The following is a 26211-nucleotide window of genomic DNA, read 5'->3' on the forward strand; positions in this document are numbered from 1 at the left end:
TACAAATGCTATACAAAATGCAATTCACAACCTTAGCTATCATCAATTGGGATATAATAAAATACGCAACTAGCAAATGTCTTATATTCTCCAATAGAAAATGTGGTTCATGAATTAAGACTAGCCAAAAGTAATTAAACAGTTTTTTTTTTGAATGCCTACTTTTTTTTGAGGAAGATTGGCCCTGAGCTAACAACTGTTGCCAATCTTCCTCTTGTTCTTTTTTCTCCCCAAAGCCCCAGTACATAGTTGCATATCCTAGTCGTAGGTCCTTCTAGTTCTTGTATGCGGGATGCTGCCTCAGCACGGCTTGATGAGTGGTGAGTACGTCCATGCCCAGGATCTCAACTAGCGAACCCTGGGCCGCCGATGCAGAGCGTGCCAACTGAACTGCTATGCCACTGGGCTGGCCCCTAAACACAGTTTTAACAGGCATGCATACAAGCATGTACCACTCACTGCAGTGGTTTATAAATTTGTTCAGGTTGTAGAGCACTGGGAAGACATGAAATTATTAAGCAGAAATAATTTTTACACCTGAAAAGATAACTATATTATTTGATGTGACAAAAAATTGCAACCAGGAGTGTTATGTGGTTTAAGAGAAAGAAACAAAACCAAAATAGATGGTGTCATGGATGTGAAGGTAGAACAGATAATGTTTCAAGGAACAAGTTGTCAAAAGCTACTGATGGGTCAAATACCATGAAGACTACGAAATCCAGTGGACTTGGCAATCAGGAAGTTGTTGGCAACCGAAAATTGTGAGCAGTTTCATTTGAGCAGTAGAGGCACAAGTCAGATTATAATGGGTTTATTACAAGTAGAAAGTTGTGGAAGAACAGAACATAGATGACTTTTTCAAGAAATTAGCCTATGTATGGAAGAAGGGAAGGGAACAAGTAGAGCAGAATGGAAGTCCAAGGATGCCTCCATCAGTGACATTTACAAGGGTGCTGGGCACATGACATGAGCACAGGAAGGTACTCCTTCATTAACTTATTCAAAATAATAATTATTGAGTGCCTAACACATGCCAGTTATTGTTCTAAGATAGGTAATTGAGAAGTGAGCAAGACAAAAATCACTGCTCACATTTCCATAATGGAAGACAGATAAACAAATAAAACCAACAAAACACACACACACACACACACACACACGGACAATATCAGATAGTAATAAATGATATACAGGCAATTAAAATAGAGTTTTGTGAATGAGAGTCATTGGTGGTGACCTAGATTGAGTTTTGGGGAAACTCACTGGGATGGCCATTTCTTATGACAAGAAAAAACCAAGTAGTTGATTACTGGGGAAACAGCATTCTAGGCATGAGGCCTGGGGAACAGGTAGTGCAAAGCCCTATGGTGGGCACAAACATGCCATATTTGAGTATCTGAAAATCAGCTGTAATTTGGAAGTGTGGTAGGTGAAGGAAGAGCAGAAGAAAAGGAGGTTCTAGAGGTGGAGAGGGACCAGATCACTTAGGGCTTTATAAATGCAGGCGATGAGCACTGGATTTAATTTTAAGTGGTGTGGGAAGTTAGTCTGAAGCTAAGAGTAGGTGCTCAATAACTGGTTGGTGACTATTAGCAGAGACTATAACCCAAGATAAAAAGAATAATCCACCCCCCCAAACAATAAATGTTCTCTGAAAAACTTATCTATGTTTATAAATTTTTCCATTTATATTTGTTTGTGCAAATACATGGCAATTTATCTCTGAGGCAAGATTTCTAGATCCACTGATGCGAAGAAAAATATGCTATGTTTACTCCACTGGAATAAGAGGTTCCACTGGCTGAAATCCTACAAAAAGGACAAGATCAATCAGGAAGTAATGATGAGGGGAGTTGGTGAGGACCAAGTTAACAGGGATATCCGGACACTGGAACTTGACTTGACTGGTATGGATACAAGTAGGGACTTCCTCATAGGAGGGGCCCCCTGTACCCCCACAGCACTTCTGGCTTCTCCTCAGGAGTACAGAACACAGGGAAAGTCATACTACTGCACAAGTACTCCAGTGGTTCATTCCCATCACCTCCTCTCAGAGGAAAGAATGCTGCCACGGTGCTCTCGATTTCCCTTTCCCTATTTCTTCTTCAAGTGGACTAAACCGGTTACTTATTATGTTTATTATCTGCCTCCCTGTTGCTGGAATGTAAGATACCTTTTCAAATGGCTAAAAATAAAAAAGGAATATTTTGCAACAAGTGCAAATTATATGAAATTCAAAATTCAGTGCTGTAAGTAAAGTTGTATTGAAACACAGCCAGGCACATTTGTTTATGGATTATGTATGGCTGCTTTTCACACTGTAAGGGCAGAGTTATAAGAGACCATACGGCCTGCCAAGCTAAAATATTTACTATCTGACTCTTCACAGAAAAAGTTTGCGGATGCCTGACCTAGAACACAGTAAGTGCTCAGTAAATAGGTGGTGAACGAGGAGATGTTAGAGAATCCACATTTTTAGAGTGGAAATGAGTTATGAAGCCAATAAAGGTGTTTAATGTAAATACGAACGCTGAAAATCTCTGCTACTGATTGAGGACACAGCAAAAGCTTTATGGAATTTATCTGAATTTAATCATTTTATTGCTGAAGTTTGAGGAAATTACAGGTAGTCCTACTGCTGTTCCATCTGCCTGCATCACTCTTTCTCCCAGATAAAGCACCGTGCACTCCTCCAAGTCTTGGCGCAAATGTCATCTTGTTAGTAAGGCTTTCCTGACCACCCTAACTAAAACTGCTAGCTCCCTCCCACTGGCGCTCCCTGTCCTGCTCACTGCCTATTTTTTTTAGAACTCCAAGGCACTTACAACATCTGACATACTAGATATTTTACCTGTTTGTTTTTTGTCTATTCCCCCACATGCATGTCCTGGGCAAGGAGAACATAGGCTCTGTGAGGGCGGGACAGTGTCTGTTTCTCCTTCACCGCTGCACCTCAGTTCCCGGAACAGGCCAGTAGGAGTTCAGTAGATACTAATGAATGAACAAGAAGGTCATGCATGTGTAAAGCGCATGGCCCACAGTAAGCATCCAATACCTTTTAGTTCATTTGGATATTTTGGAAAACTATATCAATTTTTTTAGGTCAATAAGGGACAACTTATAAAATTATCCTTTGATATATTAAAAAGCCTGAATAAATTAATACAGCTTCCTCAGTGTCTCTCCTACTTTACATTGAGAGTGTGGTACATAATCTGTCAGAATCGGGAAGGAATTAGTAATACAAAGAGAATAGGAACTCAGTCTTACAGTACTAGGGATAAAGAGATCTTTCTTAAGATTTTGAAAGCATGTTTCATGTTGACACTTATTTTATTTTGAAAGTAATCTCACTCAAAAAGCCTCAAATTTAGTTCCCCTGTTCATTTATGACCTGGATGAAGTGCAGACATTTGGATGTTCATTTATCTGAATAACATCACTAGTTAAAAACTTCCATATATTACCAATAAAAACAGCAACAGTATTTATATTGTGCTATGAAATTCTAAACTGTTTCACAATAATTAATTAGTAAATGACATGACAAACACTATCTATGTACTCTCATTTTAGTAAACTATCATGTACTAGGACTTAATAGAAATGAAATCAGTCTAGATATTACCTAATTAGAGAACATTTCTATATCAGAATACAGTACTGAAAACTCAATAATGATTTCCAGTGGACAAATTTTCATACTATGATCTAACAAAAATCTTACAGCTATTTAAAGCATTAGAAATATAAATTTGTGACTCAATACTTCTGCCACGCAGCATGTCTTTATTTTTAATTAACAGTAAAGGTCCAATTTAAAGCAGAATGTGTCAACTGATTAGCTCTAAGTTCAGGGTTCTGTCATACATGTCTGTACTGCAGACAAAAAGTTAGATGCAGGGGAATGAATGGAGTGTTTTAGAACTTTTTTTTAAAGTTAAAAAATTTATCTGAAGACTTTGACCCAATGGATACCAAATGAACTATTTATGAAAGCAGCTCTTTTTCTTTTTCTTGTTACAGACATTTAAATAATCTATATTTGTAGGGTGATATCTTGGAGATTAGTTTACTATCAATATATAGAAGTAATAACCTGGTAGATAGCATTACCTATGAAAAGTCCATCCCATCTGCTATTCTTGCTGAAAGCTTTTCATGCACCAGTAAACCCAGTAAATATCAGAAGATAAAGCATAAGCCTACCACGCCACGAATTTACTCCTAATGTCTCCTTAAAGTGCAGCCCGATGCAACGATTACAAATGATTTTCTTCTAATGTCATTTTACATAACCCTTTTTTCTGCATGAGTAGTTAGTGCGGAATGAATGAATGAATGCCATTAAAACAGTTAATCATTATCTGGGACACTAGCCTTACTCCCTTCGCTACTAGGAATCTCCATGACAAAGGCCAAGAGATCAAAACCCCAGAGCTACCTCAGTGTCCTATTTCTAAAAGTAATTTTTTATGCAAATGAACCTGCTGGGCATCCCTCTCTGTGACCTTGAGCTGCCCTTATCTAAACTGACTTTGATCCAATGAGGGCTTGCATCTAGTTGAAGCTCATTACTATATAGGAGATGCAATCAATTTCACTAATTAAAGGGAATTTTCTACTCCTGTGAACGCAAAATGGACTTATTTTTATAATCATACATAGGCTTAAAGACTAGACGATATGTTTTTATTTATTAATCCAATTTGTTATAGGAACATATATTAAAAAGCAAATATATTAAGTACTTGAGGTAAATGTATTCACGACCAAATATAACACTGAGTGAAGTACTGAGCTTAGCTCCAGTCGTTCTGAACAAGTCACTTTGTACATCCACCTCTTAATCGATACGCTTTTCATGCCTGAGAACAACCTTATTCTTTCAAAATATTTCTGATCAATTTATTCTTTCAATAAACTCACTAATACACAAGCCTTCTCCCAATATTCATGTATTTAAAAAATCCAACCCAAGTAATCAAATAGGATTTCTTAAGAAAATGGTACCCTAAACCAAAAGCTTGCCATCATAGTCCAAGTTCATTAGTTGAAATGACCCAATGGCATGAACTTGGCATTTGAGCAGAACAAAAGTTTGAATTCAAAATCTACTTTTTTTCCTGTCTAAAATATTGTTTTTACTACCTATTCTAGAGATCAAACATAGTTTTCTAAGTATTTTAGAAAATACTTAGAAAATACAGGGAAAGAAGAATGGACGCCCTCTCTTTCCTTTGGTATTGTTTATAATATAAATACTAACAGAAACGTAACCAGTACATATTCAAGAAAAATCATATTCGGGGTCTAAAAGAACCAAAGGAAGAAATTTAAATAGTTTTACCCAAAGAAGAACTGAACCCAAGAAGACCCAAAGAGAAGGCAAAAATGATGATCCCATCTGACCAAAGATACAAAGGCTGATGCCCTGTCCTCCTTTTTCAGTGTTTTTCTGGGGTGGGTCCTCATACCTGGGGATCTGAACTCCAGGTTTATTCCAAGCATGGTTTTGGACAAAGCTTTCCATTTGCACACCGTTCTGACAAATATTCACAATATTACTTCCCTTTGAGGCATACTAGAAGGAGTTTTCTCCCCAAGCTAAAGGCTTTAAAATGATTTTAAAACAAACCTTCCTTTATGAAGTTTTTTAAGCTTTTATTTTTTCTCAGTGAAAAAAAGAATTCAAGTGTATTCCAGTGGACACTGCTACTAATGTCCCCCACATCCTAAAAATGCCATTAAAAGCACCATATATAATGATATACTTCTATTTTTTATGTATTAAAAAAACTATGTCATGTACCCAACAGACTCCCAATCCATTGAGTAATTCCTTAATTAGGCAGATTTTTGAAACATGTATTATGTACACAACAGACCGGAACGTCTCCTTTGGAGTATTTTCTAGTCTATCGGGTGATTACATCATTAAGCCACACATGCTACGTAGAAAAAAATCCTTATGAAAATTCATGAAAAAATGTACAGCACATCATTAGCATGCAGCAGACGTGTATGTTTTTGATATTTTCTCTGTTAAAAAAAAAAACTACATGAAGTAATTAGTCCAGGTCATGAAAACATGAGAAAGGTACCAGACACTGGTGAAAATGAAAATTGTAAAAACTGCATCTCTCATGGTTTAGTTGAGAGTAATTTGCTTTAATGGAAAATGGATTCTAAAACAGTGTTCATTTGAATGGCAGCAGAATAAAGAGTGTTGCTTTATTGATTTGATATTTCCTATATACATGTAACTTCCTCCCTACCCTTCTTTTGGATACTCATAAGTTTTGAAAACCAATGGGTTAAAGGTTGCAAATGACCAAACGTAAGACCATTAATTACTCAAGGCCTTACATGCTGTATGTTTGTATACTTATATCTTCATTTTATGTAACCTAGAATCTAAGGGATTGCATGAGTGTATCTTTTTCAGTAAGTCAAAACTATGCTAAAGTGATATGAATAGAGGTAAATTGTTAGTATAACTCCCAATACTGAAGATTACATATTCAAAGCATTAAGTGTTAGGTAAAATCTTAAAGACAAAATATTTGAAGAATAAAATAAATGAAGCATAAGTTTTATAAAAAGAAGCTATTAAACTTATTAATTTATGATTTTTCTTTTTGTAAATGAGATCCCCTTCCCCCCAAAAAAACCAACAAGAAAAAAAGAAAACCTCAGTAAGCAGAGAACAATGAACATATGCAAGACAGTAAGGATCACAGTAATTCACTCCCTGAATGCTCCAAATCTTCATGGCTTAAAAAGCATCCCAATTTTCTCCAAAGGTAGCGGCATTTATTCACTGGGCCATAGCTAATTTTACATGGAATGCAAAAATGTTAGTTTAAGTTTAATTTACCACCCTATTTAAATATTTCCAATGTAGCTCTCAAACTGCAGAGCTATCCCTCCGTCTATTTTAATTTTAAAGTAAGTTAGCAAAGGCTTCCTTCTTAATCCCCCGAGACTACCTACATAGTGACACAAACGCACAAATTTATGACAGCAACATAAATGTCCTTCTGAAGTAATGTGCAACATTAAGTGAAAATCGTTTTCTGGAAAGATATTATAGGTATCTATATTTTATTTGCCATCTTAAACATATCTGGGTCTTTATGGCCTTATTTTAAAAATGTATTTCCTTTTTATATTTCCTGGTGCAAATGGACTGCATAAATAAGCAATGTGCTATGAGGCTTCAGACCAGCCGATAAAACCTTTCAATTTTCATGCCAGCTTCTTCTTTTGTAATTCAAATCCGCCTGGAAACTGGCAGCTCTGAAAACTGAAACAAGCACTGCCACAAATACCTTGTAATGCTATCGACCTTGTCTGCCCATGCAGTGAGAAAGGGGGATGCGTATGTGTCTGCAGCCATCCAGATAACACAACTCATTTTTTGTGGGGGGTTGGGTGGGGTAGGGATAACAGAAGCTAGCCCCAGACTGTGCACCAAAAGCGGTCATTACCAGGCGTGCTGGAGAATAAGTCTCTTCAAAATACACAGTGCATTTAAAAACCATATATGAGGCTGAGCCACTGCTGTCATTACCAATTTTAATTTAGCTCCTTCAGTTTGCTAGCCAGATAAACTCTTTAGTGCTGTTTTTTAATCTATTTGCCACATTTTATGTTTAAGATTATAGTAATATGGATAGGAGAAGGAATCACTTTTAGGGGAAATAAAGAAATAGATCCTCTTATCGGCGCCCATCAGAAAGTTCATTAATCAGCCAGGCTTTGTGCCCTCTAAATTGAAAGGTTAAATAATCCTCTCAGGAATATTTCTCGGCCCCTCCGCCAATTGTCCAGAGAGGAGCTGCCATTCACAGCACGCGGGATCGGTGACAGGGTATCTTACCACTGTTTGGACCCCAAACAATGATGGACAAATGGCCTGGTTTACAAAGAACCTTTTAGTACACGGATGGAAAAGGACCACAAGCTTTGATGCAGGGTGGAGGGATGAGGAGGGTGTGGAGACAGGATGTGGGGGAAGGGAAAGAAAAGAACACATACATGTGTGACTCCATGCACATTTTATCTGAACGTTTGTTGGGGTGGACTATCCATCAGTATACATCTTCCAACCATAGGAAGTGCTTAACATATTCAAATATGCTCATATATTTTGCATACACCTGTACATAAAACATCACTGAAAAATTGTAGAATAACAGAACTGCAGCTTTATTATATTTATTAGCTAATATACAGGGGATCCAAATAAACCCCAAGATTTTCATTGTTACCGTAACTCTACACGACCTCCACCACACAGCACTCCCCCAGCCCACACCCTAACCCTGCTTATTCTACTGAAATACTCTTAACCATCAGTTACAAAGGCAGGGAATTCCACAGCTGTAAGGACCTGTTTAAAGGGGGGAAGTAATGCTCTTTTCCTTTTACAATATGCTTCATCTTAGCTCTTGCTTGTCTTAAAATAAAGAACAAACATGGAATAAGAATGCTCTTTGAAAGAATACAAATCACATGCACTGAGAAAGTGCTTAATTTCGTGTTGCCTTTTTTGCTGGACCTATAAGAGTACGGGTGGGGGTCTGCAGAACAACTGACAAGCTCTTATACCTCCACATTTTGCTGTGAAATCAGGCTGGGTTTCTGGCGTCAGTCAAGTGAAGGCACGAAGTAGTTTTAGCTGAAGTGCAAAAAGCTGATATGCTGCTTTGTTTCATTCCTCATCTGATTAACATAAACCCTCTACCCCCAGCAGAAAGTATCATAATAGGTGTGAGAATTACTCAATTTCATATTATTCTCATTATTTATAAAGGAGGCAAAGATTTACGTAATTTCATTTGCTTATGATAACTATATACAAATGACATTGAAGTTACCACTTAAGAATTATACATTTATTAACTTAACATATATTTTTCAAATGACATCATCCTATCTTTACATGGTACATAGTTAATATAGTCATTTTCCTTAGGAGAGGAAGTAGCCTAAATATTTCTGTGATCTACTCTCAAATGTCTTTATAATGATTTTTAGGCAAATCAAATTAAGAAAATAATTTAAGTTTGCTATATTTAATTAAAAGTTACTCACCTACATTTCTAGACAAGAAGACAAGCATAAATACTTAGAAAATGAAAACTGAGGTATATAATTTTGTTAACAAAAGACATCGCTTGTGAGTATTTTAGTTTCCATAATTATAAGATGGAAACATTTTTAGGAGACAGAGAATAAAGAGGTCATTAAGAATCTCATCTTAGGCAAACAATAGTCTTCTTAAAAGGCATTACAATGACTTGAGTTTGGGCTATTAGTCCAGAGGCCACCTCTACAGCTGTGAGGTGTCTATTGGGTGTCTGTGTATGGGAGTCTGTGTATAGGAGTCTGTGTATGGGAGTCTGTGTATAGGAGTCTGTGTATGGTCTATATATTGGAGCTCACAGTGTTGAACATGGGCCATGCGCCAGGTATTGTGCTATGTATCATCTCACTGCATACTTACAACAACCCTAGAAGGCACTGCCCCCATTTTTCAGATGAAGAAACTGGGGATCCTAGAAGCTAAATATTTTAACTAGGCTTGCACATCTAGTAGATGAAAGAGCCACATTTGAACCAATGTCTGATTCCAGAGCTGGCATTCTTTTCCCTATATTATAATAAAAATCATTCCCTAGTAATTTCCTAGAAATAAGTCTGCCCTTCCAGCCCAATTTTATAGCATGTTTTTCAAAGGACTTCAGTAAAATGAGGAGAAAATGTGGTATAACTATAAATAAAGGAAATGGAAGAGATCCAAGAAAGAGAAAATTGAGATTTTATTGTATAAACAAAGTTAAGGAATGACCCAAAACTGAGTTCCCTTAACTGAAAAGAAATGTGGGGTAATCCACAAATACATGTAAAAGAACAATATTTATGTAAAATTGGTATTTATAGACATGAACATATTACAAAATTATAAAAATGATCTTTTTTATCTAATAGATTTAGTTCTATATGATTTTTGAAAAAGGGAATGAAAACAGTGGAGTAGCTTTATTAACAATTGATTCACACGTGTGAATTTTTTTTACCAAGCTAATATGGATTTCTCAACATTCTGGTTGAATAATTCTTATTTTTGAAATGTGATCTACCAGTGTATTGGTACATAAATTAAGATGAAGGTCTATTTTTATTTTTTTTTGTGAGGATGATCAGCACTGAGCTAACATCTGCTGCCAATTCTCCTCTTTTTTCTTGAGAAAGATTGGCCCTGAGCTAACATCCGTGCCCATCTTCCTCCACTTTATGTGGGATGCCGCCACAGCATGGCTCTACAAGCAGTGCGTCAGTGCACACCCGGGATCCGAACCGGCGAACCCCGGGCTGCCGCAGTGGAGCGAATGTACTTAACTGCTTGCGCCACTGGGCCAGCCCCAGATGAAGGTCTATTTTAAAGCCAAAGATATTTAAAAAATTTTTTCCTGGTTAAATGCTCTCGAAATATGTACTATTTTTCTTCATATAATATTTTTGATATTTCTAATAAACCCGAGTTGCTGGTCTTGGAGGACCGTTGTTGAGCTGAAAATAGCCAGAAGAAAAAACTTATAAATGCACTAAAATATAACTCTCATGACTTTCTGGTATGTGGGATCAAATGGGAAATGAATTTCAAGTCTAAAATCTGACTGATTTTATCAATAATTCATTATCTTTAAGTCATTTAAGAGATTTTGCTTTTAAAACCCTAAACTTAATTCACTTTAAGTTTACTACTGCAGTTTATACTATAGCAGAAAATATAACACTAATTCAGCGAGACTGTTCATGTCAACAAGTCAAGGGGTTCTTTCAGGAGCCTTCTCCTGTAGATTATTCAAACGATTGACCAAAACCCTTAAAGGTTATGGTTGATCATGACTGTGAGTAACCAAGTGATTCCTAAATACTTAAGACTTGTTAGGAATTACTGTAATCTACCAAGTCATTCACATGCATGACTACTGAAAGGAATGTTTAATACAAATATCATTGGTCCAGTATACTTTACCTACTTTTATTCTTGCACTGAAATATCCAGAGAAGATTATGACAAGCTTAATCACCTGGAATATATTTATTTAAGAATAGCATGAATTACCTGTTCAAAGCACATAGGAAAAATAATCAAATATGCTAAAATTATTCTACATAATACTTCTATGCTCTTTATGTGTAGTTAACATGACAAAAAACAGGCATCATTCCACATTTCAGATTTTTAAACTATAATTTATTATACAGCCAGATACTGTGCAATGTTAAAAGGTATGAATTTTGAAAGTTCTTAGGCTACCTGATTCTATTCATTTTTGTCATATTGGGGCACTATCTCAAAGTGTAGAGCTGCAAGCAAAAAAAACGACATAGTTTTCTTTGGGATTTTATGAATAATGTATGTGTTTTTTAAGGAGAAGAAAGAAAAGATTTAAAAAATGTTATATATATTAAAATTATAAAGACTTAGAAATGGAATTTAATTATCACAAAATTTAAGTACCAAGAAGAAATTACCCTATGATGACTAAGTATAATTCCTTTGTAAATAAAGGTGAACATACACATAGGGAGAGAGAATTCTCCATTTTTTTATCATCCTCAAGAGAAACATTTGTTAACAGATAAGAAAATGAAGACCACGACAAGTATTTCTTCAAATTTTTAAAATAGAAGTAAAACTTGAAGCTCATATAGTTTATGTAAGTCCTAAATGTCATAGTCTTTGCCCCAGCTACTAAAGAGCAGACAAAAAAGCACAGGGAAGCTACTGTTTATAACAGAGCTTCAGATTCAATTAGTGTATTATTGAGCAACATGTACTACCTAAAAAATGAACAGAAATCACAATGACGGGTGATTAGACATTAAAAATATTTAAAAGATGGCAAAAACACAGCTGCTTCTAGGCCAAAACATTTATAATGAATCTTTTCTAAATTGAGTGAATGCTGCATATTTGTCATTGTTTGATTATCTGAAACACTTAAATCTACATTAGAATTACTGTCATAAAGCACTTGCTTGATATTATTTAAATATATCAACACAAGAAAAAAACCTACTCAAAATATGCCATATTGATTTCCCATTTAAAACAAATTAATTTTTGCACTAAAATATTGAAAATCAATTAACTTGGGAATTCTCTCTGAAGGGGATGATACCTCAATATTTCTCCGAAAAGAAGAAAATATGAAGGTTTTCCTATGTGCGTCAATAAACAGAAATAAATTATATTCAAATCTAAATAATTTTCTTCTACTCCCATTCAAAAATAAGTGTGTATACATACAATGTCTAAATGTCTGAGGAAACACCGTGAAAGGAAAAATAATGTGCATTTATAACTCACAATGTTCACTTTTTTCCCCTTCCTTTCACAGAAGCTTTAGAAAATTGCTTTTTGATGATTTGGCAAATTGTATTTATTTGTAAATGAATCTCATTTATTGAGATTGATAATTCCAGGTTTCATTTGCTTTGAAATTGCATTTTCCAATTGCTTCCAATGATAAGTTCTGGCAAAATGTGGTCCAACACACCAGTGAAATAAAGATTAAAAAAAAAAATCAGTTGACCTACTCTGTAAAGGTAGTAATTATCTTTTTATATTCAATTCAAAACATAGTAAAAGTGAACTAAAAATTACTAGAAAAATGTTGACACTAAATTCTTTAAGAACACGGTAAATGTTTAAATAAATATAAAAGTATTCATATAAATTTTCCATTTGAAAAATCTTTAAAAATTTTGGTTACCATCCAAATGTATTTTCCAGCTCTGTTATCACAGATGGAGAATTAGAAAGTAAGTCATCAATGCTTATTCGGAAAACTCTTTTTTTCAGACACCAGGTAACTTGAAACACAAAGCAGTCGGATTTATCTTGTAGTCCGACAGTGGAAGGGCGGCCCTGAGGGACTACAAGATAGTCCCGTGCCCTCTGAATCACTGGGGCACCATTACATTCACTTCAGTAGTGTTTTAGTATTAAAGGCATTTCTAATGAAAACTAAATCTCTGAAAACTTGACAGAGATGTAATATCTCAATAGCAACACAACCAATCAAAATACTGAAATAGCGAAACCACATACGGAGAGGGAAAAAACTACGATTTAAACAAGAGTACTCCGGGTTCTTGAGGAAGTTGGCAAAGTGAATTGAACTACCAAAATAAGAGCTTCCAAAATGAACTTTTTATAAAGTGTTAGTTTATGATAACTGTACGCCAGGCCTCAAAAAATGGTACAAAGAGGGCCGGCCCGGTGGCTTAGCAGTTAAGTGCGCGCGCTCCGCTACTGGCGGCCCGGGTTCGGATCCCCGGGCGCGCACTGAGGCACCGCTTCTCTGGCCATGCTGAGGCCGCGTCCCACATACAGCAACTAGAAGGATGTGCAACTATGACGTACAACTATCTACTGGGACTTTGGGCTGGGGGGAGGGAGGAGGATTGGCAATAGATGTTAGCTCAGAGCCGGTCTTCCTCAACAAAAAGGGGAGGATTAGCATGGATGTTAGCTCAGGGCTGATCTTCCTCACCAAAAAAAAAACCAATGGTACAAAGAAAAACTTGATTTAAATAACTCCAAAATAAAGTGAGGCTTAATTCTCATTCTATTGTGGAGTTATTTAACATTTTAAAATACAATATGTAACCAGTTCTATTTTCTTAAAAACACACATACAAACACACACACACACAAAGAAAGACCTATCACTTGGTATCTATTGTGTGGATGGGGTTCTTGTGGGTATTGCAGTTCTGCTTATGCAGCCAAGGAGCTCTCAGAAAGAGATTTAGGATTCCTAATACACACCCCATTGAGAGAGAGAGAAGTATTTTTTTCTATGAAAAGATTCTGGCTTTTGAGGTTGACTTTTGGAAGTTCTTTATTTCTCATTTTAAGTTACTAAAAAAAATTTCTATTTTAGTATTAAGCAGTTATAAAATTGTTACCCACCCTTACATCCAAATTCCAAGATAAAGACTTTTGTATAGCTACAGCCGCACAACCAAATTCCCCGTTCTTCTTCTTTCCTTCTGGACTTTAAGATATAGTTCCAAAGTTAAATTTAAATCTGTAGACATTTAGAGTTACCTACTCTGTGGTATGGCATAGGATGCTTTAGAGAGTAACACTCTTCTTCAGTGTAAAACTTTCATTTTCATTCTGTGAAAAGCTAGAAAACGTATTTCTAAATTGATGCTTGCAGGTAAGGAGAGAAAACTGAGCGGCAAAAGGAAATGATATTGTTAATTATGGTCCATAAGATACACTCTGCCATTCACCTAGTTCAGGTAAGGCTACTATTGATTATTACTAAACTCAGGTCACAAGCCTGTCCTAGGCTATAAAGCAAGGTGAGGAAACTCTACTCCTCCCCATTTTCCTGGCAGCGAGTTTTTACTTTTTAAGGTGTGAATTCTAGGCATTCCGAACATTACAGACAAAGAAACATTTAAAATGTAATTCTTCCAAAAAGGTTACATTTGCTTCCTGTTTCAACTTTTATTTAAAATAAAAGGTAGTAGGTTGTAACACATTTTAACAATGCACACAAAGAAATCCAAGCGCAAAATTAAACATAAAAGATGTATTGTCCTTTAAGGTTCTTAACACATACAGCCCCAAAATAAACAGCAAACTCCTGGTTACTTTTTTAGGTAAGCAGATTAAAAACAAGATTAACAAAATGTCCAAAGCATGTCAAATTATAGCCTCTACTAGTTAAAAATTCTATTGGTTGTAAAACTCTGTTGGTGGCCATTTTGGCCTAGGATTTTTAATATAAATGAGGCTAGAAATGACAGGGGATGGGGGAAGGGACTTTCCTTCTTGAATAGTTAAAGGAGGGAAAATTTTATCTAGAATGAGTTATCTGAAAGATGAAAAGGAATATTCAAAGTCAAGCTTTACCAAAATCTGAAAATACAACAGAAATTAAAATACAAGAACAGTGCTATATTACTGAAGATTTAAAAAACTTACTAAACATTTTTTGAAGGAGCTAAAAACATTAACTATTTGGGGAAATTATTAATTGCTAAATAAAAATCTTAGTTTCTTTTTTCCACGCAGGTCTTCAAATTAATAATCTAAAGTTACTAAATTATATGCCATAATTTTAGTCATTAAAACATGTCAAGAAAAATGACATAGCCAAATAGTTGTTATAATATACATATATATATACGCACACACACATACCTACCTACCTACCTACCTATCTATCTACCTATCTACCTACCTATCTATCTACCTATCTACCTACCTACCTGTAGGGTCTTAAGAGTTTTATTAGCATACACCCTTTAGAATGATGGTCTTACTTTTTATTAATGTAGTGAAGTCTAGTCAAGCTTGGTTAAAAAGCTATTCTATTCAGATACAAATTGTTAAGGAGACTTTATCTGATCTCTCATGAAATTGCTGAAAATAGTGAACGCTTCTCTTCTTTAATTTTCTTCTTACCTCAGAATGTGTGTTAAGGAACTTTTGATTTGGAACATTTCAGAAGTCCATTTACACTAATCAACTTCACCACCTTTTTTATGTGTTTGAGAAATAATACTCTGTTTAACCTATAGACCTTTTTTCTTTTAAAGAAAGTGATTCCTGGACAAACTTTACATTGTAGTTGCTAAACTTGAGGTTGCTCTGTAAATGTCCTTCTAGTTTTACTGACTGGGAGGCAGATAAAAGCAACTGAAAAGTTCTCAAATGTAAACATCTGCAAACGGGATACACCAATCAATTTTTCCCCCCAAAAATGGTTTATTTTGGGTAAGAAATGGACACTTTTCGTAGATCAAGTGTAGAAATTTCCAGAGTTTTAAGAAGACTGTTTTAAATGAATATACAGTAGCAGTTCTAACGTAGGCTCCACTACTTGGTCATTGCTCTGACTGACACCACATTCACGTGTGAGGGCTACTACGAGTCAATAGATGGCAGTCCACCGCCTAGTAAGAGAGCTGAAGATGACTCAACTCACCATGCATCTTGCTTTTTATTCAAGATTAAGTACTGCTTAATTGCACATATGTGGATATTGCCTATATACATAATTATTTAATTATTTTATTTTAGATGGATTAATATATATGTACACACATTTATAAATATACTAGTTTTGCATTTATACTTGCATAGTAAAGTCACTTTTAATTACTAATTATTAATTTAAACTTGATAATTATGAATTTAATAGTTACTTCAATATTTTTAAAAATTAATCAGGATTCCAGATTGAGACAAATGGATTTTTCAAAGTAATTTTGTTATACCTATAGACAGAATATATTGTTATTCCCTAAAACGCAAATTTATTTTTTCATTGATTTTTCCCTTACTTTTTTACAATTTGTTTTTCAAAAGCCACAATATTAAATTTTCAACTGTTTCTGTTACACTAAATACCAATTTCTATCCTTCTATGTCAGTTATATAAAAGAACAGTTACATAAAAGAACATAGGTGCAAATAATGAAAAGAGTGCCTTTAAAATAGTACCCTCCCACACTTCAAGTTTTCAAGATTGGAATTCTCTAACTTAGGAGAAAAGGGAAAAGAAACCCAAGGACAAATCCATTAGGCTATTACTTAACAAAAATACTGATGAAAAAAATTGCTATGCAGTTACAAAGAGTAATATGATCTTAAAAAGTACAATCTATGATTGGATTCTAATCAAGTTTAGGTTGTATGTATTTCACCATGGTATGTTAGGATAAAAAAACTGCTACATAAGCACAAACATAATGTTCCATATGAGTTACATCTGTAACGTATATGTGTAACATATGGGGGTGTGTGTGTGTGTGTGTGTGTGTGTGTGTGTGTGTGTACGTATTTTTTTTTTTTTTTGGTATTACACTAAAGATTTTAACAAGACCCAATTTGGGATTGAGGGACAGTTAAGGAATTACAGCTTTCTACTGAGAATCTTTAAATAATTAAGCAGTGATAACAAAATGTGAAAACAAACTACGTGATATTATTTTCTGCTTCTTGGGCCTGTGACAGACATATTGGTAATTTGAGTCTATTTGTTGGTTTACTTTTTATTTCCATAAGAGAAGAGCAGTAAGATGACACAGTTTGTAAAAACTTTACACTTTCCATTTCCATTACTTGTCCTATAATTAAAAACTTCTTAATACTTTAAGCAACAGCTTTTAATTAAATTATACAACTGCATAATTAAAAGAATAATTTTTATTGTTCTCTTACTCAGCACAACATAGTTAATACATTAAAAGAAATTTCTAGTAGGGTTATGATGAATTATTGAAATTATTTAAGCTGAATATTAAAAATAAACTGACTTCATAATACTGAGCATTAGCCAATTGATTCCATAGCAAACTGTTTTCTGCTTCTCCTTAGCCTAAAATCACAATAAAAGGAAACCAGAAAATTGAAAAACTTGAATGGTATTAAGCAGATAGTTATACACTTTGAATAAGTCAAGAGGGGCTGAAGGATATGACAGTTGAATTGTTCTATATGAAAGATACACGAAGTTTTTTCTAGCTTCATTAAAAAGTATGTGCAAATATTCCAGTAAAGCCAAAAAAATGATAATGGAAGATACTGTGGACTGTATGCTTGTGAACTGTAGATAACACAACATTTTAAAGATATTGGATTACTATTATTTTTTATGGTTCCTAGCATACTTTTCCCCTTTAATTTAATGAATATAGTCTGTGAAGACTGAGAGATACCATAATGTAATCATTAAGTGATGTGAATAATAGAAAACAATCAAAATCTTTTAAGAACAGGAGGATAAAGGATAGGGTAGTGGGCAGGGGAGAGGAGAAAAAGTATATTATTGCTTTCTCAGTGCAAAAAATCTTCAGATGTTTATTATCTTCCAGTAGAAGATGCTTGTCTATATTTTATGGTCAGCAGTTTAGAGAAGGGTAAATAGGCTAGGTCTCAGGGAAAATAAAAAAGGTGTTTCCACTCACCGTTAGGTGATACTGCCTCCAGATTTCTGGGCAAGCCTGGAAAATAAAAATATTGATCAGCTGGGAGCATGAAACAAGGTACTTTACAGCCTGTTGGTTTTGGCATAACCCAGCATCCACCGGTGTCGGTCACAGGAAAATAAGAAGCTTAACAGAGAGGGTCTGCATTTCAGCATTTCAGCTTCAAAAACCTGGCTAGACAGTTTAATTGAATTTTACACTGGTTTAACACACTCCCTGCCATTGTCAGAAAGCCAGTAACAAAGTTTTTTCTCTCTTTTTTTCTTTCCAGGTTAGAAGTTTTGGGCACTAAGATGTGATTAAGAGCCATAACTCAGTTAAACTGATAAACGAACAGCAGTGGTCAAAATCAATAAGACTCACCAAGCACACCTTTTAAAAGGACATTTTTGAACCTTGGTAGTATGATAGAAGACAATTTTACAGCAAGAGCTTTTATAATTTATTTATTTATTTTTCCCCCAAAGCCCCAGTTGTATGTCATAGCTGCACATCCTTCTAGCCGCTGTACATGGGACGCGGCCCCAGCACGGCCGGAGAAGCGGTGCGTCGGTGTGCACCCGGGATCCGAACCCCGGGCCGCCAGCAGCGGAGCACGCGCACCCAACCGCCAAGCCATGGGGCCGGCCCTACAGCAAGAGCTTTTAAGAAGACTTCACTGTGGTTATGTATGGCTGATATCTGTTGCCATCTTTTACCTAATCACTTGCTGGTAACTTATAATACTCTATGAAATAGAGTAAAAGGATAATTAAAAAAACAAAACAAAAAACAACCTCAAGAATCTGAAATCCACGGCTTTTCCCTTAAAAGTTGAGTCTTCTTCATTTTTACATTTATAGAGATATAACTTAAAAAAAACAATAATACCTCAATAATTTTGTAAAAGATATATTTACTGAAACCAGAATAGGTAACAACAAAGCAAAACCAACAGGCAAAAGCACTGCAGCAGCAACAATAAAACCGGTTAGGGGACATTTTCTTTTGGATATACATGTAAATATTCTTTCCTTACACTTAAATCATAACTCTGTTAAGGAGACACTTTTTCTAATCAAGCTCTTTATGAATAGTTAATGGGTTTACCATCTTCTTAGAAAAAGAACTGTTGATGACAGAAAGTATTTTTTTAAATAACTATATTATAGTAATAATTTTCATAAATTAAACAACCAAGCTAGGTAAATGGAAATTCCTAAAGTGAACATGAATTTATAGCTTTCGTTTAAAAATATGTATATATATATATACACACACACACAGATATGTATATACATACACATATTCACGCCTAAAATTAGAACGAGTTAAGTCTTTTTTAAACCTTTACAATCTTTGACATACACTTTGAAACAATTTTTTACCTGATTTGTCATTGCTCTTTCATTTATTTCTCAGGATAGTGATGAAACTAACAAAGATAATTCATACAACCTAAAAATATTATGGGTATGGTAATAATTCAGCAAATAACTTTTGAACAGCAAAATCTCTACTGATTATACCATCATAAGTGATTAGACAAAAAAAAAAGAGTAGATAAGTTCCAACTACACTAAAAATTTTACCCATTATGCATTTTTAAGTTTAACTATCCTATGTAATTTTCTAAAGAAAGGTATGTAAATTAGACTATTTAGTGGTCAGCTTTCCAATTTAGTTTCATGCAAACTAAAGTGTCTGACTAAAAAAAAAATCTACTTACACAAACACAGTGATTTATGGATGAACAACACTGATCAAAAGGAAACTGTTTTTAAAAAGTAAAAAGTAGCTTCAGAAGGCAAAGACCATGTTAAGTACCAAATAATAGCCACAAACTTGTAAATTACAAAAGTTCTTAAGAATATATACATAAATATCTACTTTCATAAACATATTTATACACAAAGATCTAATGTACAATATACTCTTAAATATTCATTTCCTATCTTCTTTCAAAAGCTTTTTGCTGCGTATATATAATTTGAGTTGGATTACTGTAGGGATAAGCAAGCAGTTATTTATACATTAGTTATGGGTAGTTCTTGATTAAACCACAGTGTCCTCAGAATAATACAGTTGAAAATCGCAGTCACTGAGTTGTCATACTCTGGCAGAATGCCACTCTGCCATGTAACCTCTTCTTGTGTTGCAGCAATTTAGTAATAAAAGAAAGAATTACTTGGTTTTTGAACAATCATCTGATTGCTCTGTACATGAAGATGATGCCTGATATATAAAATTAGTAGTGAGAGACGTGAAACTCTTTCTCTTATAGGACAACAGCATTACAATTAAAAAAAATACTACCTATCTCATAAGTACTTTTACTCAACATTCCCATGCATAGTTTCATTTTACTATTTTCTATATAATATATTTCTATGTAAGGTTACAAACAAGTAAATACTTCTCACTTCAAAATAGGTGCCAATATAAAGCACACATCTTTAATTCTAAATATATGATATATAACTATGTATCATTAATGAATTTCTAAAATGTTGATTTTTTTTTCTTGCAGTGGCTTCTACTTCTTTTTGGCGTTCCTTAGTCACTGCACATATTTTTTTATTAATCACATAGAATGCCATAGTAGCCATACTGATAATATCTACGCATGGAAAATTTAGATAGAATAAAGTAACTTCTAAAGCAAGAGGCTTACCATTACAATGGGAACTTTTTTAAAAATTTATTTTAAAATATTTAAAAAGAATGACTAGTCTGCTGTGGAACTCATCCACGATGAAAATGTAACAAACTATTAAAATACAATTGAATTTATTGGTTGTCCTGGTGATCTCACCCTACTGGCACTTAGATGGATGGCAACCCAAAGGGCCTCCTCAAGTCTCACAACTGAAAACACACAAAGTGCACTTGTACATCAGTTTTAGCAAATGTGCTACACTGTTTGCCAACTTCTGCCCAACTAGTTTTCCCCTCTATTGTATTTTGTATAATAAACCATACATGAATAACTGAGTGTTATTATTCAGAAAATTCAAAGATGAATCAACACAGTTTGCCACACCAGATGAATTGAGAGTTTACATTGTGCATTTCAACCCATACTGAATTTTATCAGGTGCTAATTATTGTTTTACGAGAACAACGGCTTAGTGCATCTGTTGTTTAATTCCCACTTCCCTATTCTCAAATGTGAACATCAAAGAAAATAAAACACTCAATCTTAAACAGCCCCTGACAGCAGACCAAGACTCAAGTGCTCAACAGACAAGGCCCTTGCCACCAGTTCTCATATTTCCACAACAATGAACAAACACAAAAACAGCACTAAGCGGCCTTTCCTCCTCCTCAGCTCCCCTTGGCCAGTTGTCTGCCTTGTACTAGAGAGAGCCCTTGAACGCAGCCCTGCTGGGAACACAGCACAGAAGAAAGGATTAGCCTTACTAACATGCTAGCATTTGCAAAAGGGAGGAAAAAACCCCCAGTTCTGTATTTGGTATATGAATAACCAAAATGTATGCGCTGACAAGAGACCAGGACAGGCCTGTGGCTCCCCGGGAGAAAATGTAGCTGTGATGAGTGACAGGGCTTTCAGGAAATATGTTCACAATCACAGACAGTGAAGGCCATGACCTAGATCGTTTAAGAGCTTGTCTTGTCAAATTATCAAAAGCTTCTTCCTCTCTGAATAAAGAGTGACATAAGTGAGTGTCAGAAAGCTGCAGGCTGACAAGCCAAGCATACAATAACAGAATGCACGTCACATACATGCTGAACACCGCCACTGCTAGCGGCAAATCTTAATGAGAGCGTGGCCAGCCCAGGAGACTTGAGTCCCTGCTGGCACAGCTACTCATCTCACAAAAATCCTTCAGCTCCAAGTCAGTTAGGCTCTGACACGACAACTACAATTACGAAACACAACTTTTTAACAGAATCCTCTGGTGCTTTGTCAAAGCCTCTGTTGTTAGGAGCTGGCCCCCTCAAGTCACTGCAGCAAAACAAAAGATTTAATAAAACAAGCAATATTCATTGATGGTGAATAACATAAATAAAAGAGAATAAAGAGAATAATTTAGTTTAAAATTTGTTGAATGAAAAGATATGGGAAGAAAAGCATTCCAGTCTCTGGACTCAACCACCAACTTAACTTTTCCATATGCACATTAATGTAATTTAGGTGCCTTCATTAAAAAGAATGCCCCCACTCTTGAGTCTCATCAGCAGGCTCTTCATATAATTATATCTATCCAGTCATCTGATTGTCCAGATACTTTGGTAGGCATTGTGTATATACACTATTCCTCAGAAACACAAATTACTTATATATCCTATTATACATGTACTCTGAATATATGTGAAATAAAATTTCTCCTATAAGGAATATTTTGAAGAGAACATCTTAGGCATTAGCCTTCAATCGAAATTCCATAAAAACTGCTGTAAGGTCTGAAATCATAGAAATATATAATTAAAATTCAAGATAAGTTACTGTTTTAATAGTGCTTGTTATATTTCTATTGTATAAAAATTTGTCATTCATGATAGAGGGGAGCCATAGACATACAACATATATGTGGCAGTGTGTACAGAATCTATATAAAATTTTTTTTCACCAATCAGTATGGAAAACCATGCTGGTGTCTATCTCTACGCTGCCTCCAAAATGAACCAGACTTCATAAAATCATCTTTCCATCCAAGGTCAAATTTTAATCAATCCCTATACTATACTCTTAATCTTCTATAATCAGGGAAACTGACAAGCCTAATTTTTTGCTCAAAGATATTTTTCTTTGGTATTTTCCTCCTAATTTAAGTGCGGTTATGAGGGCATAAAGCTTGTCAGTAGTAGATTAGATTTCAGTTTTCTTTGAAAATATAACAGTTCGTATTTTACAGAAAATTATATCAAAATAATCAACCAAAAAATAAAACAAATCATACACATATTACACACTGGGTTACCTTAAGCAACCATATTTCCATTAAAAAAGATTCACAGAGGGGCCGGCCCCGTGGCATAGCGGTTAAGTGCGCATGCTCCTGCTGCTGGCGGCCTGGGTTCAGATCCTGGGCACCGACGCACCGCTTGTCAGGCCATGCTGTGGCGGCGTCCCACATAAAGTGGAGGAAGATGGGCACAGATGTTAGCCCAGGGCCAGTCTTCCTCAGCAAAAAGAGGAGGACTGGCATGGATGTTAGCTCAGAGCTGATCTTCCTTACACACACACAAAAAAAATTCACAGAGAATCACAAATCTTTCTAGAGACATCTTGATTGTGATTCTAGCCTACTAACACAAGTTAATTTTATAAACAGCTGATAATGTTTGTAGTATAACTGCTATTGTTAGCTAAAGGTAAACGATATGAGAGCCAGTAAAATGAAACATGATAATGTAGCGGCTAAAATCAGTGACTCTAGAGCCAAAATGGTTGGATTCAAATTCTGGCTCTACTATTTACTACCTTGGGCAAGCTACACATCTCCATGTCTGTTTCCTCATTGATAAAATGGGGATAACAGTACCTCTCCAAAGGGCTGTTGTGACGGTTAAAGAGTCGATTGGTATAAAATCCTTAGAACAATGCCTGACACACAGCAAGCACTCAATTGCATTAATTATCTCTATGATGACGTCAATTGGGCACTCTCCATACCCCTGATGCAAAAATTGATCATGGGGAAACTGCCATCAATCAGGTAGCTGAAATAAGTGAAATCTATTACCCAACGGTCAACTCTTGGATGTGGCCAAACCTCAGAGAAAGCAAACACTCACAGTTCAAGTGAGCTGTTTTTTTGTTGTTGTTGTTTTTTTGTGAGGAAGATCAGCTCTGAGCTAACATCCATGCTAATCCTCCTCTTTTTGCTGAGGAAGACCGACTCTGAGCTAACATCTATTGCCAATCCTCCTCCTTTTTTCCCCCCAAAGCCCCAGTATATAGTTGTATGTCATAGTTGCACATCCTTCTAGTTGCTGTATGTGGGACGCGGCCTAAGCATGGCCGGACAAGCGGTGCGTCGGTGCGCGCCCGGGATCCGAACCCGGGCCGCCAGCAGCGGAGCGCCGCACTTAACCGCTAAGCCACGGGGCCGGCCCAATTGAGCTGTTGATATAAAGATAGAAAAAGTCCAGAAGAAAATGACAAATCAAAAATATAGATTTTGTTAGGATACAGCGGCTTGTGCCCCCTTCTTTGTAGAAAAACAAAAGAACTCAGAAACATCAATGAACATCTAGTATTTGCAACATACCTATTTTTATATTCAACTGAGGTGTACTCAGTAACGGTTTTAGTTGTTCAAAAATACATAGAATATTTGATCAGATAAATCTGATCTCATATTTTTTAGTTAAATTTAGGAATAAAAAAATCTTAAAATATATTGATCATTGATGAAAAACAAAAGTACTCCACATCATTCTCAAAGTCAAAATACCCTTCTTCAGTTTACTCAAGCTCATTTGATTCCCTTTTCTACCACGTGTAAACAATAATAATGAGCCCAGCTTCCTTACTAGCCTTTTCCTCTTGCCTTTCTTTCTCATAGTAACCAGAGATCCACCACCTGAAGGCTGGGAAAGTGGGTATCAAGAAGGAGAATCTTGGAGGGATAGAGTCCTATATAATCCTGGGAATCTATCCAGCTACTTTAGTAGTGAATACATAGCTATGTACCCAGTGAAGAGAGGTCTTATTTTCTGCCCTCTAGCTTTTTAACTCTTTTTATAACTTTCACCACACTCAGATCTCCCCTTTTCAAAAAACAAACAAAACATCCCCTGAACAACAACAATTAAAACTTTATGTTGATCACATCCCTCAATTATACTGCCAGGAGCTGATTTCACTGTCCCTTCAGTATTGGTGCTGACATTCTGAGATAATTGTTAATGAGTTCTCAAAGGCTCTATACTGCACTGTTTCCTTAAGCCCACTAGCAGGTATCAGAAGTTTTAAACTAGATTCATAAGAGATAAACTAAAGGTAAAATAATTTTAATATGAGAGTTTAGAACTTTATTTATTTATAATCAATTACACAAAGTCCATCATAAATAATAAATATGTAGTAGAGCAAATTGTTTAAAGCACTGAAAGTAATCCTAATTCAGCTTAGCCAACTCCAATAAACTCCTGTTATTTATAATCATGCTCTATCATCCAGTTCTAGTTCTCCAATTCTCACGGAATTCTCCTGGGGAAATTTCCTTTTCATCTTCTTCCAAGAATCTTACAGCACCCAGGATATGTCAGGTATACAAGTAATCACCTTTAGGTCCAAAATTGTGCTATCTGATACTATAGTAATTTTAGTTAGCAGCTCACCTTTTTTTTAAGAGTAACATTAAATATTATAAAAGTAACGCATATTCATTATAAAAGTAGAAAATACAACAAAAAAATAAACAAAAACAATAAACAAAAAATAAAATTTAGTCACCTATACTACTACACCTGAGATAACTACTGCAAACATTTCAGAATATTTCATTCCAAACTTTTTTCTATATACAAGCAATAAATAATCGAAAACCAAAATTTAAAAGACGATACCATTTGCTATAGTTCCAAGAAAAATGAAATACTTAGGTATAAATCTAAATATGCAGAGAATATATATAGTGAAAACTACAAAACTCCGACAAGAAAAACTAAAAGATCTAAATAAATGAAGAGACATACTATGTTCAAGGATTGGAAGACTCAAAACAGTAGAGAGTCAATTCTCCCCATAGTGATCTACAGGCTGAACGCAATATCAACCAAATTCCCATCAAGATTTTTTTGTAGATATAGACAAACTCATTCTAAAACTTATATGCAAAGGAAAAGAACCAGAATAGCTAAAGCTATTCAGCTAATTAGCTAATAGCTAATTTTATAAAACAAGAACAAAGTTTAAGGAATCACACTACCTGATTTTAATGCTCACTATAAAGCTACAGTAATGGTGATGGGAGAGATACCCAAATCAGTGCAACAGAATAGAGAATCCGGAAATCATTCCACACAAATGTGTCTGTTTAATCTTTGGCAAAGATGCAAAAATAATTCAGTGGAGAAAGGACAGTCTTTTCAACAAATGGTGTTGAACAATTAATTATCCATACATAAAAAAATGAACCCGGGGCCAGCCCGGTGACGCAAGTGGTTAAGTGCACGTGCTCTGCTGCGGCGGCCTGGGGTTTGCCAGTTCAG

At 35.3% G+C, this 26211-nt stretch overlaps 1 protein-coding gene across 5 annotated transcripts in view; it reads right to left on the reverse strand.

Moving 5' to 3' along the window:
* ZCCHC7 (zinc finger CCHC-type containing 7) overlaps positions 1 to 26211 on the reverse strand; it is a 242032-nt gene that overhangs the window by 12176 nt on the left and 203645 nt on the right. For all 5 annotated transcript variants that reach the window (XM_058523575.1, XM_058523579.1, XM_058523578.1 and 2 more), the window contains one exon: positions 18025 to 18060. In XM_058523575.1, the coding sequence (XP_058379558.1) occupies positions 18025 to 18060 (36 nt within the window). The remainder of the gene's footprint in view (positions 1 to 18024; positions 18061 to 26211) is intronic.

Source organism: Diceros bicornis, chromosome 28 (assembly GCF_020826845.1).
Source record: "Diceros bicornis minor isolate mBicDic1 chromosome 28, mDicBic1.mat.cur, whole genome shotgun sequence".
Lineage (NCBI taxonomy): Eukaryota > Metazoa > Chordata > Mammalia > Perissodactyla > Rhinocerotidae > Diceros > Diceros bicornis.